Genomic DNA, 21,598 nt, shown 5'->3' with positions numbered 1-21,598 from the left:
GGCTGGGAAATCACAGCAGGGAGAGCAGCATACATCATATGAAAATTAATCATTACCTCTGCCTACCTGTCCCTTAGTGTGTGCAATTAAAGTTCTGGTCCATAAGAGCATTCACATGAGATTATTCCATGAGGTATTTTAATTTGAATAGAGATATCATTGTGACCATTAGTGGAAAATGGGCTCTGTGGACATGCACTTAATGAATTGATAAACTAAGCTTTTCTTTTCTTTACCCAGGACCCCCACCTCAAGAACACCCAGAGGTGTCTGACAGACAATTTCTACATGATATCTCCAGTCCTACAGAAAAGGGAGCGCACCCTTTAGAGTAGCAAATAAGTGCAGAATTCAATGATTTGGTAATAAGTTGCTTTTGTAGCTGATTTTTTGGAATGAGGTGCATCTATAAATATGTCACCTCCAACTGTAAAATGATCAATATATGAATAATTTACATTAGACATTTGCATATTTTGACAGATTTCTGTGTGCTCACTATCCTCTGTCTGCAATGATGCACATTTTGTATTCACTGCATCTATAACCTAAAAACATGTGCTCACTGTCAAATGAAGGACTCTATCTATCACTTGTTATGCAATTGGCAGTATATTCAGTGTGCAATAGTCACTATAACCACCATATTTTTTATATATCTTGTTGTGTTTTTTCTTCTAGTATCTTCATCAGCCATTTCTATTTGCTCTTGTCTTATCTACTGTATATCTCTACAGCTACCATGACCCACTTTCCCCTGGGGTTCATTAAAGTTTCATACTAATCTAATGTAATCTATTTATGGTGTATTCAAGGAACAAAGATACATTTTATTTTGTTTCATTTACATTAATGAAAAAATATATAAATATAACCTGACAATGAAATCCAGTGACATACAGAAAGTAAATTAACTGAGAGGAAGAAGTTGTAGGAAGGAGATGGCTATGTAAATATCTCAACAAATGACAAAAATGTATAGAAATATAGGTACATTACCAAGAAACACGAGAGATGCCAGGACAACATGAAAGACTGTGAATCTTGCATCATATCCATTATGTAGTGAAATGGTTGTTTGAGGAGAACGGTAGGAGTGCTGTGCATTATTTGGGCATGCTGGTGCTGTATCGTCTCAGCACTCAACAGACACTGCAGTAGGTCCTGAAGAACAAAGCAGAGGAAAAGAGGGGTGGGAAAGGGCCACTGGGAATCCAGAAAGCAAAGACAATACTGACCCTTATTAGACAAAGGGTTGAATTAAGATGCTATGTCTCCTTGAAGGATGCTTAAGAGATAATGAAGGTGGATATTCACTGATTACAGTGCTTGAAACACAGACATGACAGATGAGAAGAGCATTTTTAAAAGGCAGACAGCAGACTGTGGTAGGTTTATGAGTTGTCGCCAAAAAGGTTTAATATGGCAAATTGATCTGGGATCAGGTGGCGGCAACAGCAGCAAGATAGCACAGGTGTTCCTCTCCTCAGCTACGTCTTCCAGCTCCTCCTGGGTTATCCCGAGGAGCTCTCAGGGCAGATGGGATATGTAATCCCTTTATTGTTGGATGTACCTCCACAGGGAGTCATGCTTATCAGATGCACAAACCACCTAAGCTGGTTCCTTTCAAGGAAGGGAGACTACACTGAGTACCTTTCATTTATCTGAGGTCCTTGCTAAGACCCTCAGGGTGAGCCCAATTCGACCTCTTGTAACCTTGATTTTAATCTTTCAGTCACCCAGTGCTTGTGACCACAGAGGCCGTGTCAGTTGTTCTTCTTCTTGATTCTGCCAAACCCCTCTCACAGTTGAGTTTGCTCCACTGATGCTCCTTCCTCCAGCCAGGCCTGCAGGGGAGCTCATGGGTGAGTGCCTGGTGGCCGAGGCCTGCAATCATGGTGCCCAGTCAGGCTCAGCTTGAAAAAAACAATGTTGGATTATTGACAAGTGGGCCCATCAGGACAGGCTGGTTGAGGCCTTGATAGATTGATCCCAGGCTACACACATTCAGGCTTTCATGACATGTACTAGAGCAAATATATGCAGAAATTAAGTATATGATGCCTGAAAGACTGGTATAAATATGTATTTTGATGCCTGTGGCACCACTGAAACACTCCTCTAAGTACAAGAGCTTGCATTCTACAGGACCTCGTATTTTATAAGGTATGCTGGGGACTGTAAGCGAAGTCAGTTTAAAGTCCTGTACAGTAAGCTTTCATCCTGCTGAGCTGTCCTTCGGCAAAGCTCTGAATGCCTACCAACCCTAGATGTGAATTTTTGCATTATGAAAGAAGACAGTGAAGGACGACGGCTGCTCTGGCACAATCACGGCCACGGAAGCTGCTTCATCTTTCTCCCTAATCAAGCTGATTCAGCCCACATTTAGAGTTCATGTGGAGAAACTATCCATGACTGCACATATCTGGAGTGGAAATTGGGTCTTTAATTAAAATGTCTTCCTTTCAGAATGTACTTGTTGGACTTTTCGCATGGCACAAGGGTAATGCTGATAAGTCCAGTGCACAAAAAAATGTCCTCTTCAGAAAGTCTGGAATGCATAAAACTAACTTGATTATGGAAGGTAATTATCTCCATGCATTTTGAAATATAACCTTCATAATGGTATGTGACCTACAGTATATAGATATAGATATAGATATAGATATAGATATAGAACTAGATATTGTGCCCTGCATGAGCATCAGCAGACATCCATGCAGGCCATTTTCTCATATAAAAAGCTTTTTCCTCGCTTTGGTAACCCAGCTTTAAACAGACATCAAGAGGCAGCATCTCTCTGCCTCTGCTCTAAACATGCAAAGATCACAGCTATGGCCACTGGGCATTATGGAAAAAAAAACGATATGTGGGGGAAAATGTTTGCTTTGTCAGCAGCTGTCTGGATTTCATTTCATACTGTTAGTGGATTTGGAGTGTATGGTCAAAGCAGATTCCATATGGGGATTCAGTTTATCCATTTAGATGACACTTCTGGAGAAATTTAACAGCGGAAAAGCCAAGTAAGCTTAAATCCCTAAATTAAAAATACTTAAAATAAACACATAAGAAACATTTATAGCAGCCAGCAGGCGATGAGTTCAAGAAGCACCAGAAACAATACCATAATACTAGTGATTTTCAGTATGCAGTGTATTTCATCATGAAAAGAACTTTTCGCTCCCCCTTGTCTTAAACTAATTTCCTGCCACCTGTGGTCATTTTGCATCACAACAGTTGTTAAAGGGTTTTCTATTGTGGTTAAATAGGGGGAAGACTCTCCATGCATTGCCCATCCAATCTGCTTGTTAAACAAGAGTGCAGGCCTGTTGTTTCATTGCTCTCATTAATTTGCAAGGCTCTCCAGCACTGAGTTTTGTTGTTGTTTTTTAGAAACAATTCACATAGTGGTGTGAGCACAGAGGTTTGATTAGTGAATCCATATTTTTTAGACTTAGCTACGAGGGGATTAGTTTATTAGGAATTTAAAATATACATATAGGCCTACATAAACATATTGGAAGACAGTTTGCAGTTTCTTTCTGGTGTTTTCTTATTTTCCTATATCCCATTTTGCCATGGCTGTAACAAATTTGCTAAAAGGCTTATATGTGCCAATGAAATGTAATGTATTCGCTCTAAACTACCCCGCACATCTTCTCACCGCGCAGGCCTGCACGCTTCTTGAAAAAAAAAAAACACTTATCTAGTCAAAGGCAGATGGGTTTCGGCCGAGCACAAAGCATGTGAGTGCGTGAGTGCTGTCCGAGGTTTAAGGTGGTTAGTTAATGGTTTCTAAATTGGGATTTTGTCGGCTGTTAGAGGGTGAATTTAATGCACTGGCGTATCCCGGTGGTTGCCTAGTAACGCGCTGGCAGTGGGCGCCGTAGAGAGATCTCTATGGTGGGCGCTCCATTAAAACCGTTGGCGCTCCTGACCTTGGCGTCGTGAATGCGCAAAGCACGCAGACCGTGCAAAGCAGGAGATAAGAGTGAAGATCTGTGTGTTTGATGCTGAAACTGGGGGATATTTCACTCGCTGTCCGTTGTCTTTTTGCGAAACTGACGGGCATGGTATGGAGGAAATCTCGAGATGGAGCGCGTATCAGCTTCTGTAAAAGCAGGTGAGTTAACCTAATGATTCTGGGGTTTTTTTTGTTTTTTTTTCTCCGTGGGACGAATCTTTGTTCAGATTGATCACAGACATCTGGGCTAATTGTTTTATCTAGAGCTATTTCTCTACGATTGACCGTGATGGAGTAATTGTTGGCTCGTCAATTTTTTCCCCCCATTGTATCCAATATTACACCGTCCTAGACCTAGATTAAACAAGCTTCCCTGTCACAACGTGAGGCAGCACACACACACACACACACACACACACACACACACACACACACACACACACACACACACACACACACACACTACAGCAGTTTGTCGATGCTATCTGGGCTGTGGCTTGGTTTTCTCTGTGGGTCTGGATCATTTCATTCATTTATAAAAGCAGTGGTCATCATGTGGAGTGCCACCTGCATGTTTTCTGTCTGTTAGTCTTCCCTGCATCAATCCCTCCTCCTCTTTATTGCACTGCTATATTAGGCGGATTTGGGGGAATCCACTAAAACGGTCTGAATCCACACCAGTCGCATTACAAGGGCATTGGGAGCCCGGTACTGTTGTTGTCTGACATAGTAGGGCTTCACAAATGCTGTCATGACAAGGGGCCCCCGGCTACCAGAAACCAATCAATAAGATGCTGTCCCAGAGATTTTTATTAGTGGTGAATTGGTGTTGACTTGTGTGCCTGTCAATGATGCAGGTGTAGAGATGTGAAACATGATTATAACAATCATTTTAATACGTCTTTAACTGGAACCAAAGTCTGTCATAGTGATTTAAAGGTTCCAGGAAAACCCATGAGACCTGGCCACCACTGTGATGCATACACATCTGGCTGATGCTGCAAAATTGTCTGTTAGAATAAAATGTTATGGTCGTAAAACATTTTTTGAACATATCACTTAGTTGCTGAGTTATTGTAGGCATTTAATTGGAAAAAATATTTTACCCAGCTAGTGTCTTTCCTTACTTGTTGCCGGGCATTTTGCCAGTTTAAATTGCCCAAAAACTTGCAGTGTATCAAATTTGACTGAGTGATGGCTCACTTTTATTACATGGCCCATTTGGTGTAAGCTATAAAGCTTTTATCCACATCTGGCCCATCGCAGACCACAAGTTGGAAAAATTAGACTTTGCAGCCTAGTTGAAGGCGGTATTCAGTGGACTCTCTGCAGTAACATCAGGAAAACAAAATGAAAGAAGTGTATATCAGGTACAGTCATAAAAAAGCTAGCTTTGTTCCAATCAATCCAATTAGATGTTTCATTTGAAGTCACACTGGTAGGAAATGCAAATCTATTGATACAAATATCACGAATGCATGTATAATTTAAATGGAAATGCCGCTCATTTTAAGAATTCATATTATCCCTTTGATCTGCAGCAGCCCTGGTAGTTTTTTTTTTACTGCCAGAGCTGCATCTTAAGCTCGAGACAACTAACCAAGTCTCATTAGTGATGCCCACTGTGCAGCATGTGTCTGCTAATTTGTTAATTGATAATGATTTCACATCAGATTTTTTTTTAACCTCCAAATGGAATCCAGTTATTTATTATCAGCGTCAGATCAAAACCAGAAGATGTGCCCCGATCTACAAAAAAAAAAAAAAAATCAGGTTCTCCATCTTTTCCATTTTGATGTCTTGGGAGCCCGTATATCACTGTCAAATAACAGAGAGGAGAAGGAACAAATCTAAGTGTTAATTAAAACAGACAAAGCTGGCCCAGAGCAGAGAGGGGTACAGCATTTCTCAAATGAACCTCTGTGATCTTACTGTAATATGTTTCGTTCTTTAAAAAAAAAAAAAAAAAGGGCAGACGGTGAGGCTGTGCATATCAGGTAATGTGCCGCACCTGTGAAAGAGAGGGGGCGAGTTGCCTTTATTTGTGTTTATTTTCCTGCTAGTGTAAACAAAAGTGTTGCAGGGAGAGAGGAAAGCCAATACACCGCATGTACGGTTAATTAGTTGCTCATATTCGAGGGAAGAAATTGTCTCCCGTCTTAATAGATAGGTTCATCAGTTTGAAAGAGAGCTGTTTAGCTGCAGTCTTTCACAATGCTCCAGGCAGTTTGATTAGGTTAACAAGCTTGTTTTTTGTTTTGTTCATTGACAAGCCAGCGAGAACCCCATGTCGAGCAATATATGCTTACTGCTGTGAGGACTTAAATGGGGTGCAGTTTAGATTACAAGATTGAAAGAAGCACAACACGGTTTTCTCTCTGTAGATCTGTACTTACATTTGACGTACAGTGTGCACATGTGATTAGGGGTGGATGTGTATCTCCTGTTTACTGAAGCATTCACAGTGTACGCTGATGAACCAGCTACTAGTTAACACTCATCCTCATATAGAAGCTCTGGTAACAGTGGTTTGGGTTAGAGATTGTTATCTGCACTTCAAGTAGTGTAATATTAGTGGAATTTGTCACTGAGAAAAATGTGGAATCAATTAGATTTTATCTAGGCTTCCAAAAGGGCTGCTATGTGAATTAGTAGTGTTTCTTAATACTTGATTTAGTGTTAAGAATAAAAAACAGTTTCATGTAGTTATTATGACAATAAAGGCTGAATAACACGCACTTTTCTTTCATTGACTAACCATTTGTGTTTGCTGAAAGAAGAGAAAACTGGGGAAAAATGGATTGCAGCACACACAGACTGCAACAAATCAGCTTTTCAGAAAGGCGTCAAAGGATCCTTTTCTTCCAATATTGAATTCCAACGGTCTTATGCTGCTATAAGCCTTTCTCAAGTCTTTCAATTAACCTGCAATTACTCTACTTCATGAGGAGGGTTTGGTGCTGGTGTGACTCCCATCAGACATGTTTGTTCTGTGAAACACTTCCATCACGCATCTTCATGTCAGCAGCTGAAAGTGTTGCTGACTGAAGATGGAAGACACAATGTTTGACAAAATGATTTGAGATAGGCTATTTGGTGTTTTTGAAACACTGAAACATCATAATCAACTCATAGATTTTCTTTCCAACGAAGACCTTTTAATTTCTCTTCAGTGCATATTAAAGATTTGTCTTTCTTCGCTGTTCACTGGGTTGCTTTTACATAAGAAACAGGGTGCTTAACACCTTTTTATCTTGAGATGCTTTTGCAGCATCACTCCAACATCACAGCAGATGGGTCTTTCAGATTCCTCCCATCGCCTCCTCCACTGGTACATAAAGATCAGTATTTAATGATTTGTATATGTAAAAGCATACATTTGCTCTTATAAGACTGCAGTTTGTCCAAAGAGGTTATTAGCAGTGAAGTAATACACAGCTTATATAAAAAATATGTATTTTGAGCTCCAATATTTAGTAAGAAGATACTACTTTCATCAAAAATGTCAATTATAAAGATTTTCAAGACTATTTTCACATATTTGTGATGTTTAATTGTCTCATTTCTCTTATCCTCTTGTTTTCAGATCTGTGTGCACTGCAATGAAAAGCGGAAGCGTGGGTGGTCCATACCTGACTGAGGTGTATTTGGATTTGATAACCGTTGGAGCCAAAGGCGCAGTGAGTGATGTGTGTTTGACAGGGTCAGTGCAGAGGGACTGAGCGGACACTACAGTGTGCATTTGTGTTGTGCCAGGGCACTGTCTTGCCCAGACCATGTGGCTGGCTACATTTAGAGACCATCTGTTGCCTGCACACCTGCCACATCAGCAAGGGACTGTCACCATCACCCACTGTGCTCTTCTTTGGTGGATATTATGTTCCTGCTGGTCATTCACCAAGTCAACGAGCCAGAAATTCTACCCGTCAGTGACCACCCAGTTTGGGAAGCTGCGAGGCCTCAGGGTCCCCGTGCCCAGTGAGGTGCTCCGGCCTGTCGACCAGTATCTTGGGGTCCCTTATGCTTCTCCACCAGTGGGTGAGAAGCGTTTCATGCCCCCAGAGCAGCCCTCCTCTTGGTCAGGTGTCAAGAATGCTACCCACTTCATGCCTGTGTGCCCTCAGAACATCCACAACACCGTGCCAGAGATCATGATGCCCATATGGTTCACCTATAACCTGGACACAGTAGCCACATACATTCAGGATCAGAGCGAGGACTGTTTATATCTAAACATCTACGCTCCGACAGAGGATGGTGAGTTGGTGTGGTAAAATGGACAGCAATGACTATCCATGTCCATTGATCGCCGTTATCATGTCGTCCTGTGATCATCATAAAGCATGTGTGCGACCACAGCTCGTGTCATTGCTGCCATAAAGGGCTGATTTACCATCCAAAGCACCGTCATCATCGTCTCACCTGTTGCAATCATATTACATTTAAAAATAACAATCATGTTCCTATTGTCAAGCAGGAAATTACTCACATTTTGGTAGTCGTGGCAACTGTAGATATTGTCCTGATGCCACTGAATGGATCTTTTGTTCAGATACAAAGAGAGGCATAACTAAGCATAAATATACTGGGGTATGTGCTTACTTTCCCATTAACAGACATCCAGGGAAATATCGCTGAGGTAAGGTGTTCAAGTATTGGTCTGCCTAAAATAAGCAATAATTTTCAACTTTTAAAATGATGAGCGTAGCATATTCAGCTGTTGCCACTGAGTATCAAAAGTAATCAGGAACAATTACTTAGTTAGGACATCTTGTAAAGCAAGCATTGCCGGCTTTTCATGTTGTTTAGAAAATCCAAAATTACTGTTTCTTCATATTTCACTGAATCATAACTCTGTTCAGACAGTGTGTCTGTTGGGGGCCAATTAGTGAGGTACATGAGTCAACTCCTATCTGTCGCTTGCCGAAGCCTTCCTATTTTTGTATCTGATAAAAGAGTAAAATGAACCAGCAAGGGAACATTTTGTGTGTCTGCTGTGAATCTGTAGATTAGCAGAATAACATAATACCACTGTGACTCTGTATCTTCCCTAAATCTTGTGTTGACAAACAGATTTATCTAATTCAGTTGACTTCAATGCTCCAATTAAACACGGTTTCTGAGAATGTATTGCCTTCCTCACAAGCATTCAGTGTAGTATAATGCAAAACATTCAGCATTCAAAGTTGAACCGTGTTCAGCTTGTGTATGTAACACGGCACTCTTTGACTGGCTTTTCTGTGGTAGCGTAGCAACAACAGATAAACAGCCTGCTTGAGAGGTAGCTGTCCAAAATGGTGCAGCCCACATTTTATAAAGCCCCTGGTCTGAGTGCTTACTAAAAGCCTCCTCACCTGCCACCCAAACTGGTTAATTAAATTTCACATTTGCATTCATATTTCAAAGGAAATATCACAACCCACTGGTTCTATACATTTTTAGTCTTTAGACTGTCATTGTTTATTTATAATGCACCTTGGGTGTTCTGTGACTTTATCATTTCTTTATCACTGATGTGAAACCTTTGTTGTTTTCCTTTTTGCTTATCTCCAGTAGTCTTTTTGCCTTGTCAAATTTAAGAGTATGTTTTTTAAATTCATGCTATATAATATTTATTTTTGTGGCTTGATGCTCCACTCAAGGCAGAGTAGATCTCTACTTTGTTAATTAAATTATTCATTAATAAACTATGTACCTCATATCTTCAGTAACTGTCTTCATCTGAAGACTCAACACGATAGTTTGTGGAAAAATGTAAAACGGCACAGAGAGATAAGATGAACCAAGGAAGATCACTCCAGTCAAAGCCGAGGCAGCTGAGTCAATATAACGATGTTAACAATGTAACAGTGTGTGTATATAAATATATATATATATATACATATATGCATGTGTCCATGTATTTATACAAACTGTGTCATCCTTACAAATATCTAACAAGGAACAAGAATTTGTTACTTGATCAAAATAGAATCATAAACACTTATTATTTTGTAAGAGTTTCAACTCATAATTTTGTCACACATCTCTAAAGATTTTACATAATTTTATCTACATTTTGTCATAAAATAATTACAGGAAAAAATGCGACATACTGCATGTAAATGGGCTATAATTTATGGATTTTTTTCTCCTAATTGTGTCTGTTTGATTGGACAGCATTTTAAATAAGAGGCACAGTCAACCATACTTTCTTTAAAATCCTGTACTTCTTTTTTTTTCCTCATGTGAATCCCAGGGAGCCAACACAAGAAAAAGGGGGCGGCTTTCTCACATGCTGAGACTCATATATCTGAAGGTATTTTTAAGAGCTCAAAGTCTTGATGCATGGATTCTTTTAGTTTGAGAATGAAGATCTCACAAGTCTTTTTTACTTTCCAAAGAAACTGTGTCTTTATTTTGAGTGGACTAAAAAAAATGTTATCCGATTACATAAGTTTGCTGTTGCTGCACCTCATGTCTTGAACCGAGTGCTGTTGCAATCCTCTCAGTAAGACCTACATCTCTGCTGCATGCACATTGATCTAGAGATTGCATTATCCACTTATTCTTCTTATTGTCTCTTTTAAAGACAGTCGTTGGACAATATAACAAATTGGTGTTTTTCTGCACTCAAAATAATAACACTATCTCTATTTTAGCTCATATTTGGAGATAACAAGAGCTCAGTGTAGTGTGGTACGTCTCAGTTCGAGTCAGAATCTTTAAGCTTGTGCGTTCGTATAATATCTTGAACTGTACAATTCCATCATTACAGAATTTCCTTCTCAACTGGGACCAAACAAGTCAAATCAATTGATTTTTTTCTCTCCCTGTATCTCTAATCCACAGCATTTTATGATAAACAGCAGTGTCCAGATATGTAACAGAACTGTAAAAAATGATGTATTGTAAAAAAAACTGTTGCGAATGACATTTGACCATTTAATTCATACACCCCTTGTCAGAGTGTATATATCATGCATTTTCTGAATGTCATTACAGCTTCCAAACCACAGGCCTACCACCCTAGCTTGCTTCTAAGCTCCTCTTCTATGCAGTCTTTACCCACACCTCATACAGAACAGTTGGGAAATAAAGTTTAGTAACTGTGCTCCATTAATTCTCCATTTCATTACTGTCGACTCTGCAGTTGTTTGCTCAGCATGTGTATGTGTGTGTGTGTGTGTGTGTGTGTGTGTGTGTGTGTGTTTGTGTGTGTGTGTGTTGACGTTGCAGATATAAGGGACTCTGAGGCTCGACCTGTGATGGTCTACATCCATGGAGGCTCCTATATGGAGGGCACTGGGAACATGATGGATGGCAGCGTTCTAGCCAGTTATGGGAATGTTGTCGTCGTCACACTCAACTACAGAATTGGAATATTAGGTGATGACGACGACTGTGTGGTAACTTTTAATGGTGTTTCAAATGGGGGCATTTAGCCTCTGTTTGATCAGAGAGAATAAACTGTCATAATGGTCGCTAATTCCCACTTGTGATGCTGTTATTAACCTATAAAAAGAAGAAGAGACGTGAGTGAAAAATGTAAAACAGTAGGAGAAAATATATAGATCTTGGTGGTATGGCATGGCTTGATTTGAATACAAATGTTGTCCTCAGAGGAAAAGTGATGCAAATACTTATCACACCCTGTCCTTGTTGCACACAAGCTGCTCTGTACCTGTTCTGAAAACACAGTTTATCTACATTTAGATAGATTTATCTAATCTATACAAGAATATCAGCCTTCGCCACTGAAAACAAAATGATTTAAATACAGTATGGAGGGATGCAGCATTCACACGCATATACAAGGTCAAGAGAATTTCCCTATGTTTAACATTCAAAAATGGTGCATTGTTTAAAATGAGACTAGAATACAAGGGAATGAGTAATAGGATCAATTGTAAGAGTACTGGTGACATCTATTTGGTTTTATGATATTAACTAATTTAAAGAATCATGCACAAGTAACAGATTTATTTATTCATGCACACTGAATGTTATGAATTCACCGCCGCGAGGAGAGCATTCAGATTTGATGAGCAGACTCACGATCACTTCCTGAGGCGTGCTGCTGCTTGTAGACTATTACAAGGAGTTGACTAAAATAGTCACTGTAGGAGAGAGCAAAGGCATATTTGCACCTGTGGGGAATGGTGTCAGTTTCTTCAGATGTCCTGCTGGGCTACAACTTTAGATCAAAGCTGTGACATATACTATATATCTTTACTTCAGCACTAGCTCTGTTGTCTCTCTCTACACGTCAGGCTTCCTCAGTACCGGTGACCAGGCGGCAAAAGGAAACTATGGACTTCTCGACCAGATTCAAGCTCTCCGTTGGATCAGTAAGAACATCGGCTACTTTGGAGGAGACCCGGGCCGCATCACAGTGTTTGGATCTGGAATCGGTGCTTCCTGTGTCAGTCTGCTAACACTGTCGCACCACTCAGAGGGTAGGAATCAGCCATTTACAATGTCATAGTTACAGTATCTCTGACTTTGATCAATACAGATTTCCTTAGTTATTAAGTTGAGTGGTAATTAATGCACAAGAAAATAAAGTAACTTAAAAGCAATAACCTAAAATACGTATCTATTTTGTTCTTTATCAAATGTATTTCTTATCTTAAAGTTGTCAATGTTACTGTAACAATGTTTCTATAACAATAATATTTAATCATTTTGGAGATTTGTTCTTTGTTTCAAGTGCAGCTGTAAATGGTCTGTCAGGGAGATGAAGTGTTATGATATGGGAGTAGGGTAAAGTGTGTATTCGTTAAATAAGTGATTGCTTTTGTTCCCCCTCCACTCAATCTAATCAGCCTAAAAGCTTTGCCTCTTTAAATGTGAAGCTCTTAAAGAAGCCTACTGGCATTATAAAGTTTTCAGCATGTCATCACATTCACCTGTGTCCATCCGTTTTGTAGCATTGCAGCTGATTAATATTTTAGTCTTCCGGATTTGTCGTCAGATTTGTTTACCCTCCTTTTCATACCTGCACAAACCCTTTCAAAATTTGTCCAAAAACTATTTTTAAAAAAAACCCATTAAATTTTGTGCATTGCTTTTCTGTAATTGCAAAACCTTGAGTGAAAACACCAAAGACAAGGTTGGCGTGAGGTTGAAGCTGGACCGCGATAAAAAAGTCCAAATTCTTTGATATTTTCTGTAAAAATTGATATTTCTTTTTTTTTCACCCCCACAGATGTATTAACAGTGCTTCAGTTGAAAACAGCATATTCTAGTCCAGTGTCCACTGTGTTATCAATTGCTGCAATATTAGTTTTGAAATGACAACATAAATCAATATGAATTAAATCATACACAGTAAAAATTACCTTCAGGAAACTGGTATCTGATATCCACTGAAAAGAAAAATAGGCAACATTAGAACATGCCATTTTGTGAACACTAATCCAAAGCTCCTTGCAAGAATCAAAGGTGTGTATTTTAATATGGGTGGCCCACTGGGAATTGAACCTCTTATCTTTGCGGTATCATCGACCCGGTCCTCCCATTGATGCTGGACAGAATCACAGGAAGGGCAGAAATTGTGTGTTTTCATCAATGCCAGGGAGGCTGCGGCAACTGTCCTTTGTGAGGTTTGTATTTGATGCCCTAGCTCGGCTGCAGCAAATGCACAAAGACCTCCGGCAGTCTTTGAAGTAGACTTGCTCGCTGCTGCCCTAAAAAAAATTTGGAATAAATGACAGGAACGGAGGGAGAAAGTGACACCGTCCCTGCACTCTTTTTCCAGCGACTGCTGTGCCTTAACCTCAGCAGAGTATTTTTTGAGTCAATATATATCACTTGTCATTTTTAGGTGGTAGATACAAAATCCCTAGAGACAGAGGTGACGCACTGCATATAAACAATTCAACAGAGCAGCGTGTTTACTGTATCAACATTGAAGGATCAGGGTTACTTGCATATTCAGCTCCCTACACAGACTCTCCGCCGCACAGTTGGCATCGGCGGTCTACATGTAAGCTATGCAGCTTGTTAGTAACACAGTATTAAAGATTCTGCAATTACAGTGCATCTGTGAATAACCGGTATAGGAAAACCAGCCACCTCCTCACTGAAACAAAGCTGCAAATTGATCATTAATTTGATCCGTATTCACTGTCATCTGCATATAGCAACGACACCACATGAAATAAATGAGGGGATCAACAGAGACCAGAAAGTATTTCGTCATTTTTTTATCATTATAATTACAAAAGAAGGGGCCAACACCCTATTACCAGTTCATTTCTTCTCCCAGCTGCTTTACTGAGCAGCTGCTCATCAATAAGAATCAACTATCTGGCCTTTCCACTTTTTGTAATATGTTTTTCTCCCTGGCTAATATTCGAAGTACATGACATCTAGGCTTGATTGCTTTTATATACCTTTTTGTGTAGCAACAAGCCTTTGATTTAATTGTGAATTTAGTGTAAAGTGAATCAGTGAGGATGTGTATTTGCTTTGAGCAGTTCAGAATGTTTTTACCTTTTGTCCCAAATGATGATACGTATAATGATGATTTGAGGGTCTAGAGTACTAACCACTGTTCTCTGGGTCTCCTGTGTCTTTTTGTTCTGCATTCTGTGTCCCAAGGTTTGTTCCACAGAGCCATCATCCAAAGTGGTTCAGCACTGTCCAGCTGGGCTGTCAACTACCAACCAGTCAAGTACACTCGCCTGCTGGCCGAGAGAGTTGGCTGCAACGTGCTGGACACCGTGGACATGGTCTCCTGCCTGCAGAAGAAGAGTGCAAAGGAGCTGGTGGAACAAGACATCCAGCCGGCCCGATACCGCGTGGCTTTCGGCCCCGTCATCGACGGAGACGTCATCCCTGATGACCCGGAGATCCTGATGGAGCAGGGCGAGTTCCTAAACTATGATATAATGCTTGGTGTTAATCAGGGTGAGGGACTGCGGTTCGTGGAGAACGTGATGGACCTGGAGGACGGCGTGTCCGGCAGCGACTTTGACTTTGCTGTGTCAGACTTTGTGGACAGTTTGTACGGCTACCCAGAAGGGAAGGACACACTGAGGGAGACAATTAAATTCATGTACACAGACTGGGCTGACAAGGACAACCCGGAGACCAGGAGGAAGACCCTGGTGGCTCTGTTCACCGACCACCAATGGGTGGAGCCTTCGGTGGTGACCGCTGACCTACATGCCCGCTACGGTTCGCCTACATACTTCTACGCCTTCTACCACCACTGCCAGAGCCTCATGAAGCCTGTGTGGTCTGACTCAGCGCACGGAGATGAGGTGCCTTACGTGTTTGGCATCCCCATGGTGGGCCCAACTGACCTGTTCCCCTGTAACTTCTCCAGGAATGACATCATGCTCAGTGCTGTGGTTATGACGTATTGGACAAACTTCGCCAAGAGTGGGTGAGTAACAGCAAATCCAGGCACAAAAAGTAGTTAACTATGAAAAGTTACACATCGAATCTCTCATTTTACATTCCAGCATTTCCTTGGAAAGGGTCGAAGTGTTGGGATATAACATGACTGGCCTCGATTGTGCAGCCCTTACTTGTGTTGAGATGTTCAACCTCAAATTTCCGCTACTTTTACTCTTCCTTTATCACCCTGATTAAAGGACTATAGCATTCACCCTTAGGTATTGTCTCCTAATTAAGTGCAGTCTGAACTCCCACTGTCACTTCTTCCTGCCTGATCTCCTTTTCTCCTTTGTTAGTTCACAAGAACTCACACAAGAAAAGTGGTGCTCCAGTTCTTAATCAATTAATATGAATTCTTTTAAGCCTATTAATTGGGTTTATCATTAATCTGCATACTGTACACTTCTTACTGTAAGTTAGCTGTGCTTCCATTTGTTGTAATTGGTTGACCCTCACCGTACACATAAGATTTATACTATTTATACAATTAAATATCTACCCACAACATGTCAAAAAATGGTGATGCGTAATTGTATAGTCACATTAAAAGATGAAAGTAATGCCAGGCTGTCTTTTCTTAAAGTGCCAGTGTCATGTTTAGTTTTCTATATAATCTCTCTTTATGCACATAACAAAGTTTCATCACTTTGGGCAGGTTTCCTAAAGGTGATGGATCTTAAACTTTACAGCTCAATGCACATAAATGTTTAAAGCAGTTCCTCAGTGTTAAACAAAAGGTTATGTTGGAAAGGAAATTTGAAGAGGCAGTTAAGATGTACCACATAAACCTTTGTTACGTGGGGCAGATCAGGTGAACCCAAGTGCAGACACGCAGAGGCAAGGAGTCAAGGACACGGTAGGACAAGATTTTTATTAAAGCAGGTAAGGGGAAACTAGTACTGGTAGCTGGGAAACTGGGGCTGAGGCTTGGGCTGGAAGCGGGGAACCAGGAGCTTAGGCAGGCTGGGGCAAGGGGTGTAGGTCCGGAGCAGAATCCATGGAAGCTGGGTAGAGTGGAGGTCCAGGGCAGGGAAGCAGGGCACTGCAGTGAACAGGAGACAACGTCAGGCTAGGAAAAACAGGCAACAACAAGGTAACTGATAAATGCGGGCAAATAACGGGTTGAAGCATAGACTGACTGATGCAAAGGCTACAATCTGGCAGTGTGGATCTGGCTGGGCTGAGTATAAGTAGAGGTCTTGATTATTGAACGGGTTGCAGCTGGCAGGGCTCTGCTCTGATTCTAGCACACCTGTCTCCACTCACACAATCACACACACAAAGGGAGAGAGAGAGAGAGAGAGAGCCACTTGGGAAGTGGCAACAGGTAGGGAGACACGGGAGTGAGGCAGGAATCATGACACTCCTCCTCCTTTACTGTGAGCTGTGACTTAAAGTTGGGTTGGGACAAATAATCCATTCATATATATCATGTCCATGTTTGCTTGTGGTATACAATATAGATACACTGGTAACAGGTATCAGTGTTTTTTATTGAATGTACTGTTTAGATTTGAGTATGAAGCTTTCAAAGTTGGGGTAGGTCTGGAAAAGGCAAAAAAAATGCTAGAATTTGAAAATAAAGCCCTCCTCCTGCAGCTCTCCCCCCTGCGCTCTCTGTCCTAATCCCCTCCCACCAGACGAGCACAGGCATATGCACAAGCTTCATACGTGCACACAACACAACAGTTACTGCACTCACACACACACACACACAACTTCCGCTCAAGGCACAACAACCTTTAGTAAACAGTAAGCGGTAAACAGGATTACAAAAGTAATGAGTGTCCTATCTCCCTGCTTGAATTCAAGTGATATTGCGTCTCTTTCATTGTCCGCCTCCAAAACCTCCTTAGTCACTAAGGCTCTGAACCCAGTCCCAGAACGACGAGCAGCACCAGGGTTCAGAGATGGCTCAGTATCCAACCTGAAGCCACAGTGATGCATAAAAATCCATCACAGCTTTTCACTTCTGGGAGCCGGGTTCACTTCGACTGAAAGTCTCTCTCTCCAGTGTTGTTGATAAGATGACTACAGGCAATAGTCCGATTATCGCACATTGCTTTTCACTCTGCTTTCTGTTGATATTCTCGTCTTTTTCTTCTCTCTTTCTGCGATTCATGCAGTCTCATCACTTCCTATCCACCAGTATCCCGCTGCTCGCCTGGCCTCCAAACTTTCAGTGTTGTCTGTCCTTGTGTCATATGCTTATTACAGGCCTGCAGCAGCTACAGATGCTGGATTTTTTTCTTTTTATTGTCAGAGCATTTGAATTATTGATTGCTGTCGGGGTGTATAGAGAATTTCAGCAAATATAACAAAAATGCTTCTAAAATACATTACCTACCCTAGCTTTATGCTAATAGGTGAGGTGAACTCTTACTTAACTAAGACATGAACTCTTGAACATCTTCCCTTTGCATAGAATTTTATCAGTTGTGGGTGATTTTACACAGAAACAAAAAAAAATATCTACAGATCTATCTTTCCATAGGTCTCCTTTAGGTCCTTTTCATATATGGATTTGGGGTTATTGTTGGAAGCAGTGACATTTTGAGGAATTCAAAGGAAGAAAGGAGACTTCTTCAGGTTACTAAAGTCCCCTAGGTTTCAGCAAATGAGAGTTTATTAGCCAAGACAAGCTATAGCCTGATGTTGAGCTGATGTTACACTACAGTAACTCCGCACTGGAAAAGCGGGCTGTTGAAAGTGCAGAATAAAGCTCTGCAGCACTCCCTCTGGCAGCTTTTTCTTTTTATAATTTGCCATGTTCACGTAAAAATTTTGCAGATAAGGGACACCTTAGTGATTTGCGTTGCAGTGGAAGACTCCACTGCAGCCCTGCTGGAGTCTTTACTGAATATTGAATGCAGAGCTGCAATGAATCCTTGTGGTTGATGACCCTCACAGTAGGAGGAGGCACAGCATAGGTCTCTGTAGGCTACTGTGTTAGTGTGTAGTATTTAGGGAATGCTGAGCCCTTGAGGAGAGATGGTGATATTACATTGTGTTGATCTCCTTTTTGTTTGTGTGTTTTAGAATTTAACAAACAGCCCTTCTCTTTTGCATTTGGAATGGCAACATTGTCTTTATATCTATGAGCAATGGTGCTAAAATCATTATCACAATAAAAATGAGGATATTTTCCAACAATGGTCTACATCTGGGTATCGCGAGTTTTAAAAAAAATCAAACAAATGCTCAAAGCGAGGAACTGGGTTCTACTATATGTAAAGCAAAGTTAAATAACTAATTTTGTTTGGTTTTAATATTCTAAATCATTAATTAGGGCAACAAAACTTCTACATCAATAACTTGATAAGATCATATTATTGCAATATGATTTTATTGGAAGTTGATGAAATAGTATTGAATTATCACCCTGCCTTCACACTAGCATTCAGCTTCCTTTCAACACATTTTATGACCCAAGTTTTCTGTCTATCATGTGTCTGTAGGGATCCTAACAAGCCAGTGCCACAGGACACCAAGTTCATCCACACCAAGGCCAACCGCTTCGAGGAAGTGGCCTGGTCTAAGTACGACCCCTATGACCAGCTGTACTTGCACATCGGCCTGAAACCTCGTATCCGTGATCACTACCGCGCCACCAAGGTGGCCTTCTGGAAACACCTTGTGCCCCATCTCTACAACCTCCACGACATGTTCCATTACTCCTCCACCACTACCAAGGTCACCCCGATGGATCCCACCCAGTCCAATGGTAAGAGGCCCGGCAGCACTGGCCGGCCCCCTGTGTCCACTGCCCACAATGGCAACGAAGGCGGGAGAGAGATGGGTCCTCTGATCATGCCAAACCCAAGAGATTACTCCACAGAGCTCAGCGTCACCATTGCTGTGGGGGCTTCACTGCTGTTCCTCAACGTCCTGGCCTTCGCCGCTCTGTACTACCGCAAAGACAAGCGTAGTCGCCAGGACACGTCCCAACAGCCCAGTCCCCAGCGTGACAGCAAAGGCAACAACGTGAGCCACACCACCACCGTAGACGAGACCCTGTCATCCCAGCAAAGGAACCAGTGTGAGGCCCTCCACAATCCTCACCACGTCTCTCCCAGCTTGGACTACTCACTCAGCCAGCGCCGCTCCCCTGACGACATCCCTCTGATGACCCCCAACAACATCACCATGATCCCCAACTCCCTGATGGGCCTCTCCAACATGAGTCCATACAGCACCTTCCCTGCTGGTTACAGTTCTGCAGGCCTGCCCAGCACCCACTCTACCACACGGGTATAGCCTGGCCGGAGACGAGAGGAGACCTGCGACGTACATAAAACACGGAAATGTAAAGCTGTATTTAGGATGTGTAGGTAAAATAGGATTGAATATGTTCGTTCTGTCTTTTCCAAAGGTGTACAACCTCCAACATCCTGCCTTTGCTCTCTCATAATAGGAAGTCTAACTGCAGAGTCATTTTATAATAATCATTTTCAAAGGCAGTGAAAAAGAAAAAGTGCATTTCATTTTCCACTTTGGCTTTTTTGGAACTTTACCTAGCAAGAACTTAGTATAATGTTTATACAGTTGGATTTGTATGGGAAGCTTTTTCTTACTCTGTGATATCTATTTTGATCTCGTGGAACAAAGTGACATTACAACTCGTGGCGGACAGAGATGAGATCTGGGAAAAGCTGAAAAGCAGTATTATTATTACTATTATCAAGCTATTTTATACATATTTCTCATGGTACATTGCTTATTATGAAAATGTATTTTTACTGTAATTACTTTAAAATGCCTTGTAACTCGCTCACATAAGGAATTGCTGTGGAATCATAACAATAATGGATTGAAATTTTACTCAAATACTGGTCACACGTGTTAACAATATCCAATTTAACCAAAATATGTCTATCTGGCAATGCTAAAAATAGCACCCCCGTGTGTGTGTGTGTGTGTGTGTGGGTGTGTGTGTGTGGGTGTGTGTACTGAGAAGTGCGCTACAAAAATGTAAATTAGGCATTGTTTGAAAGTAACCATTAAGTTTTGCATATGTAGTGTTGTGTAATCTATTGTAGTCTATTTGAGTATCCTTGCTATATTTTTGTTTCATGTGTCTCTGATTTTGCTTACTACACTGTAGGAATATAACTTCTGCTTTACTATAAAAAGAGACTCGCTTAAAAAATGTGTTTTCCTACTCTAACCAACACATGGTTCTTTTGGCTTGGCTTGTTTGTACAGAATAAACTTAGACCAACATTTTATTTGTCGTTTGTTTATGAATACTGTAAGGTCTTCAGAAAGATAACTGTAATTACATTCTAATTGTATGTATACCAACTCAATTATTCACATTTTAAAAGGAGTTTCATGAAACTTACAGATTATTGCTCCTGCTCCAAAGTGGTTTGGACCCCATGCGTACCAAGATATATCCGGGGGTCACTCTTTACTGGATGGACATGATGGACGTCAAGCTTTGAGATTTGATGTCTTTGAACCTGTCATAATGTTGTTTAACCTAAATGAGACGACTATTAAAAGATTTTTGGAACTAAAGATGGGTCTTGTCAAAAATTGGGATTTGATCACACTTTGTATGAATAAGGCAAGTATAATAACTGGCTTAAAGGTGTCTTTAAAGAGATATTCATAACTGTGTGAAATGTAATCCACACCTACTCAGTGTCTGGGTCCAGGTTAACTTGAGAGTTGGGGTCAATTTTGGAAAAAGAATCAGGTTGGATTTATCTTGGGAATAAAATGGAGTCAGTAAGTTATGTAAAATAAATTATACATTCTTCTTCTGACAAAACTAAAAGTTGAAATTGTAAGAAATGAAATGAACCCTTGATCAGTTCCTTATACTCAAGTGTTTTACCTCTACAACCTTACTTGCTCTAGTAGCTTATGGTGGCTAATGTTAGCTAACTTTTCAAAGTATAATGTTGTGTTACTGAGTCAGTTAGCTAACTTTCTGACTACGATTTTTGCTACTATTACACTAAGTTTTACCATTTACCATTATGTTACGGTAGCCTATGTAAAATCCAAATGACCCCTGTTAAGCAGAAGTTACATAGTCTCTCTTTAAGGCACTAGCGTCAGACACTATAGACATGCACCAGTAGTCATGTCACACTGTTGAATGTACAGTTTATAAAAACGCGACCTGTTGATAATAACTTAACTACCCCACACCATCATGTTTCTCTGCCATACTTGACTGTCAGCCATATGAACATTGAAACTGTTTTTTCTAGCCGTAATCATTCTTGT

At 40.8% G+C, this 21,598-nt stretch overlaps 1 protein-coding gene and 1 long non-coding RNA gene across 5 annotated transcripts; one reads left to right on the top strand and one right to left on the bottom strand.

Moving 5' to 3' along the window:
- Positions 1 to 3,564: 3,564 nt before the first annotated feature.
- On the top strand, positions 3,565 to 20,238 carry nlgn3b (neuroligin 3b). 4 transcript variants are annotated; one of them, XM_042431910.1, is made up of 7 exons: positions 3,566 to 4,123; positions 7,551 to 7,644; positions 10,203 to 10,262; positions 11,183 to 11,332; positions 12,217 to 12,402; positions 14,552 to 15,341; positions 18,814 to 20,238. In XM_042431910.1, the coding sequence occupies exons 4-7, from the start codon at positions 11,212 to 11,214 to the stop codon at positions 19,610 to 19,612; spliced, it is 1,896 nt and encodes a 631-aa protein (XP_042287844.1). In that variant the 5' UTR covers positions 3,566 to 4,123; positions 7,551 to 7,644; positions 10,203 to 10,262; positions 11,183 to 11,211; the 3' UTR covers positions 19,613 to 20,238. The 4 variants fall into 4 exon arrangements, with proteins under 4 accessions (XP_042287843.1, XP_042287844.1, XP_042287842.1 ...); XM_042431908.1 differs by having other exon boundaries at positions 7,551 to 8,221; XM_042431909.1 differs by lacking the exon at positions 10,203 to 10,262 and having other exon boundaries at positions 3,565 to 4,123; positions 7,551 to 8,221.
- Positions 16,208 to 16,733, bottom strand: LOC121910644. The gene is made up of 2 exons (XR_006099697.1): positions 16,495 to 16,733; positions 16,208 to 16,397 (listed from the first exon to the last, which is right to left on the bottom strand). It is a non-coding gene; the product is annotated as an uncharacterized LOC121910644 (long non-coding RNA).
- Positions 20,239 to 21,598: the final 1,360 nt, after the last annotated feature.

Source organism: Thunnus maccoyii, chromosome 13 (assembly GCF_910596095.1).
Source record: "Thunnus maccoyii chromosome 13, fThuMac1.1, whole genome shotgun sequence".
Classification (NCBI taxonomy): Eukaryota; Metazoa; Chordata; class Actinopteri; order Scombriformes; family Scombridae; genus Thunnus; species Thunnus maccoyii.
The sequence above is the reverse complement of the archived record's forward strand: the minus strand, read 5'-3'. Positions and strand labels throughout refer to the sequence as shown.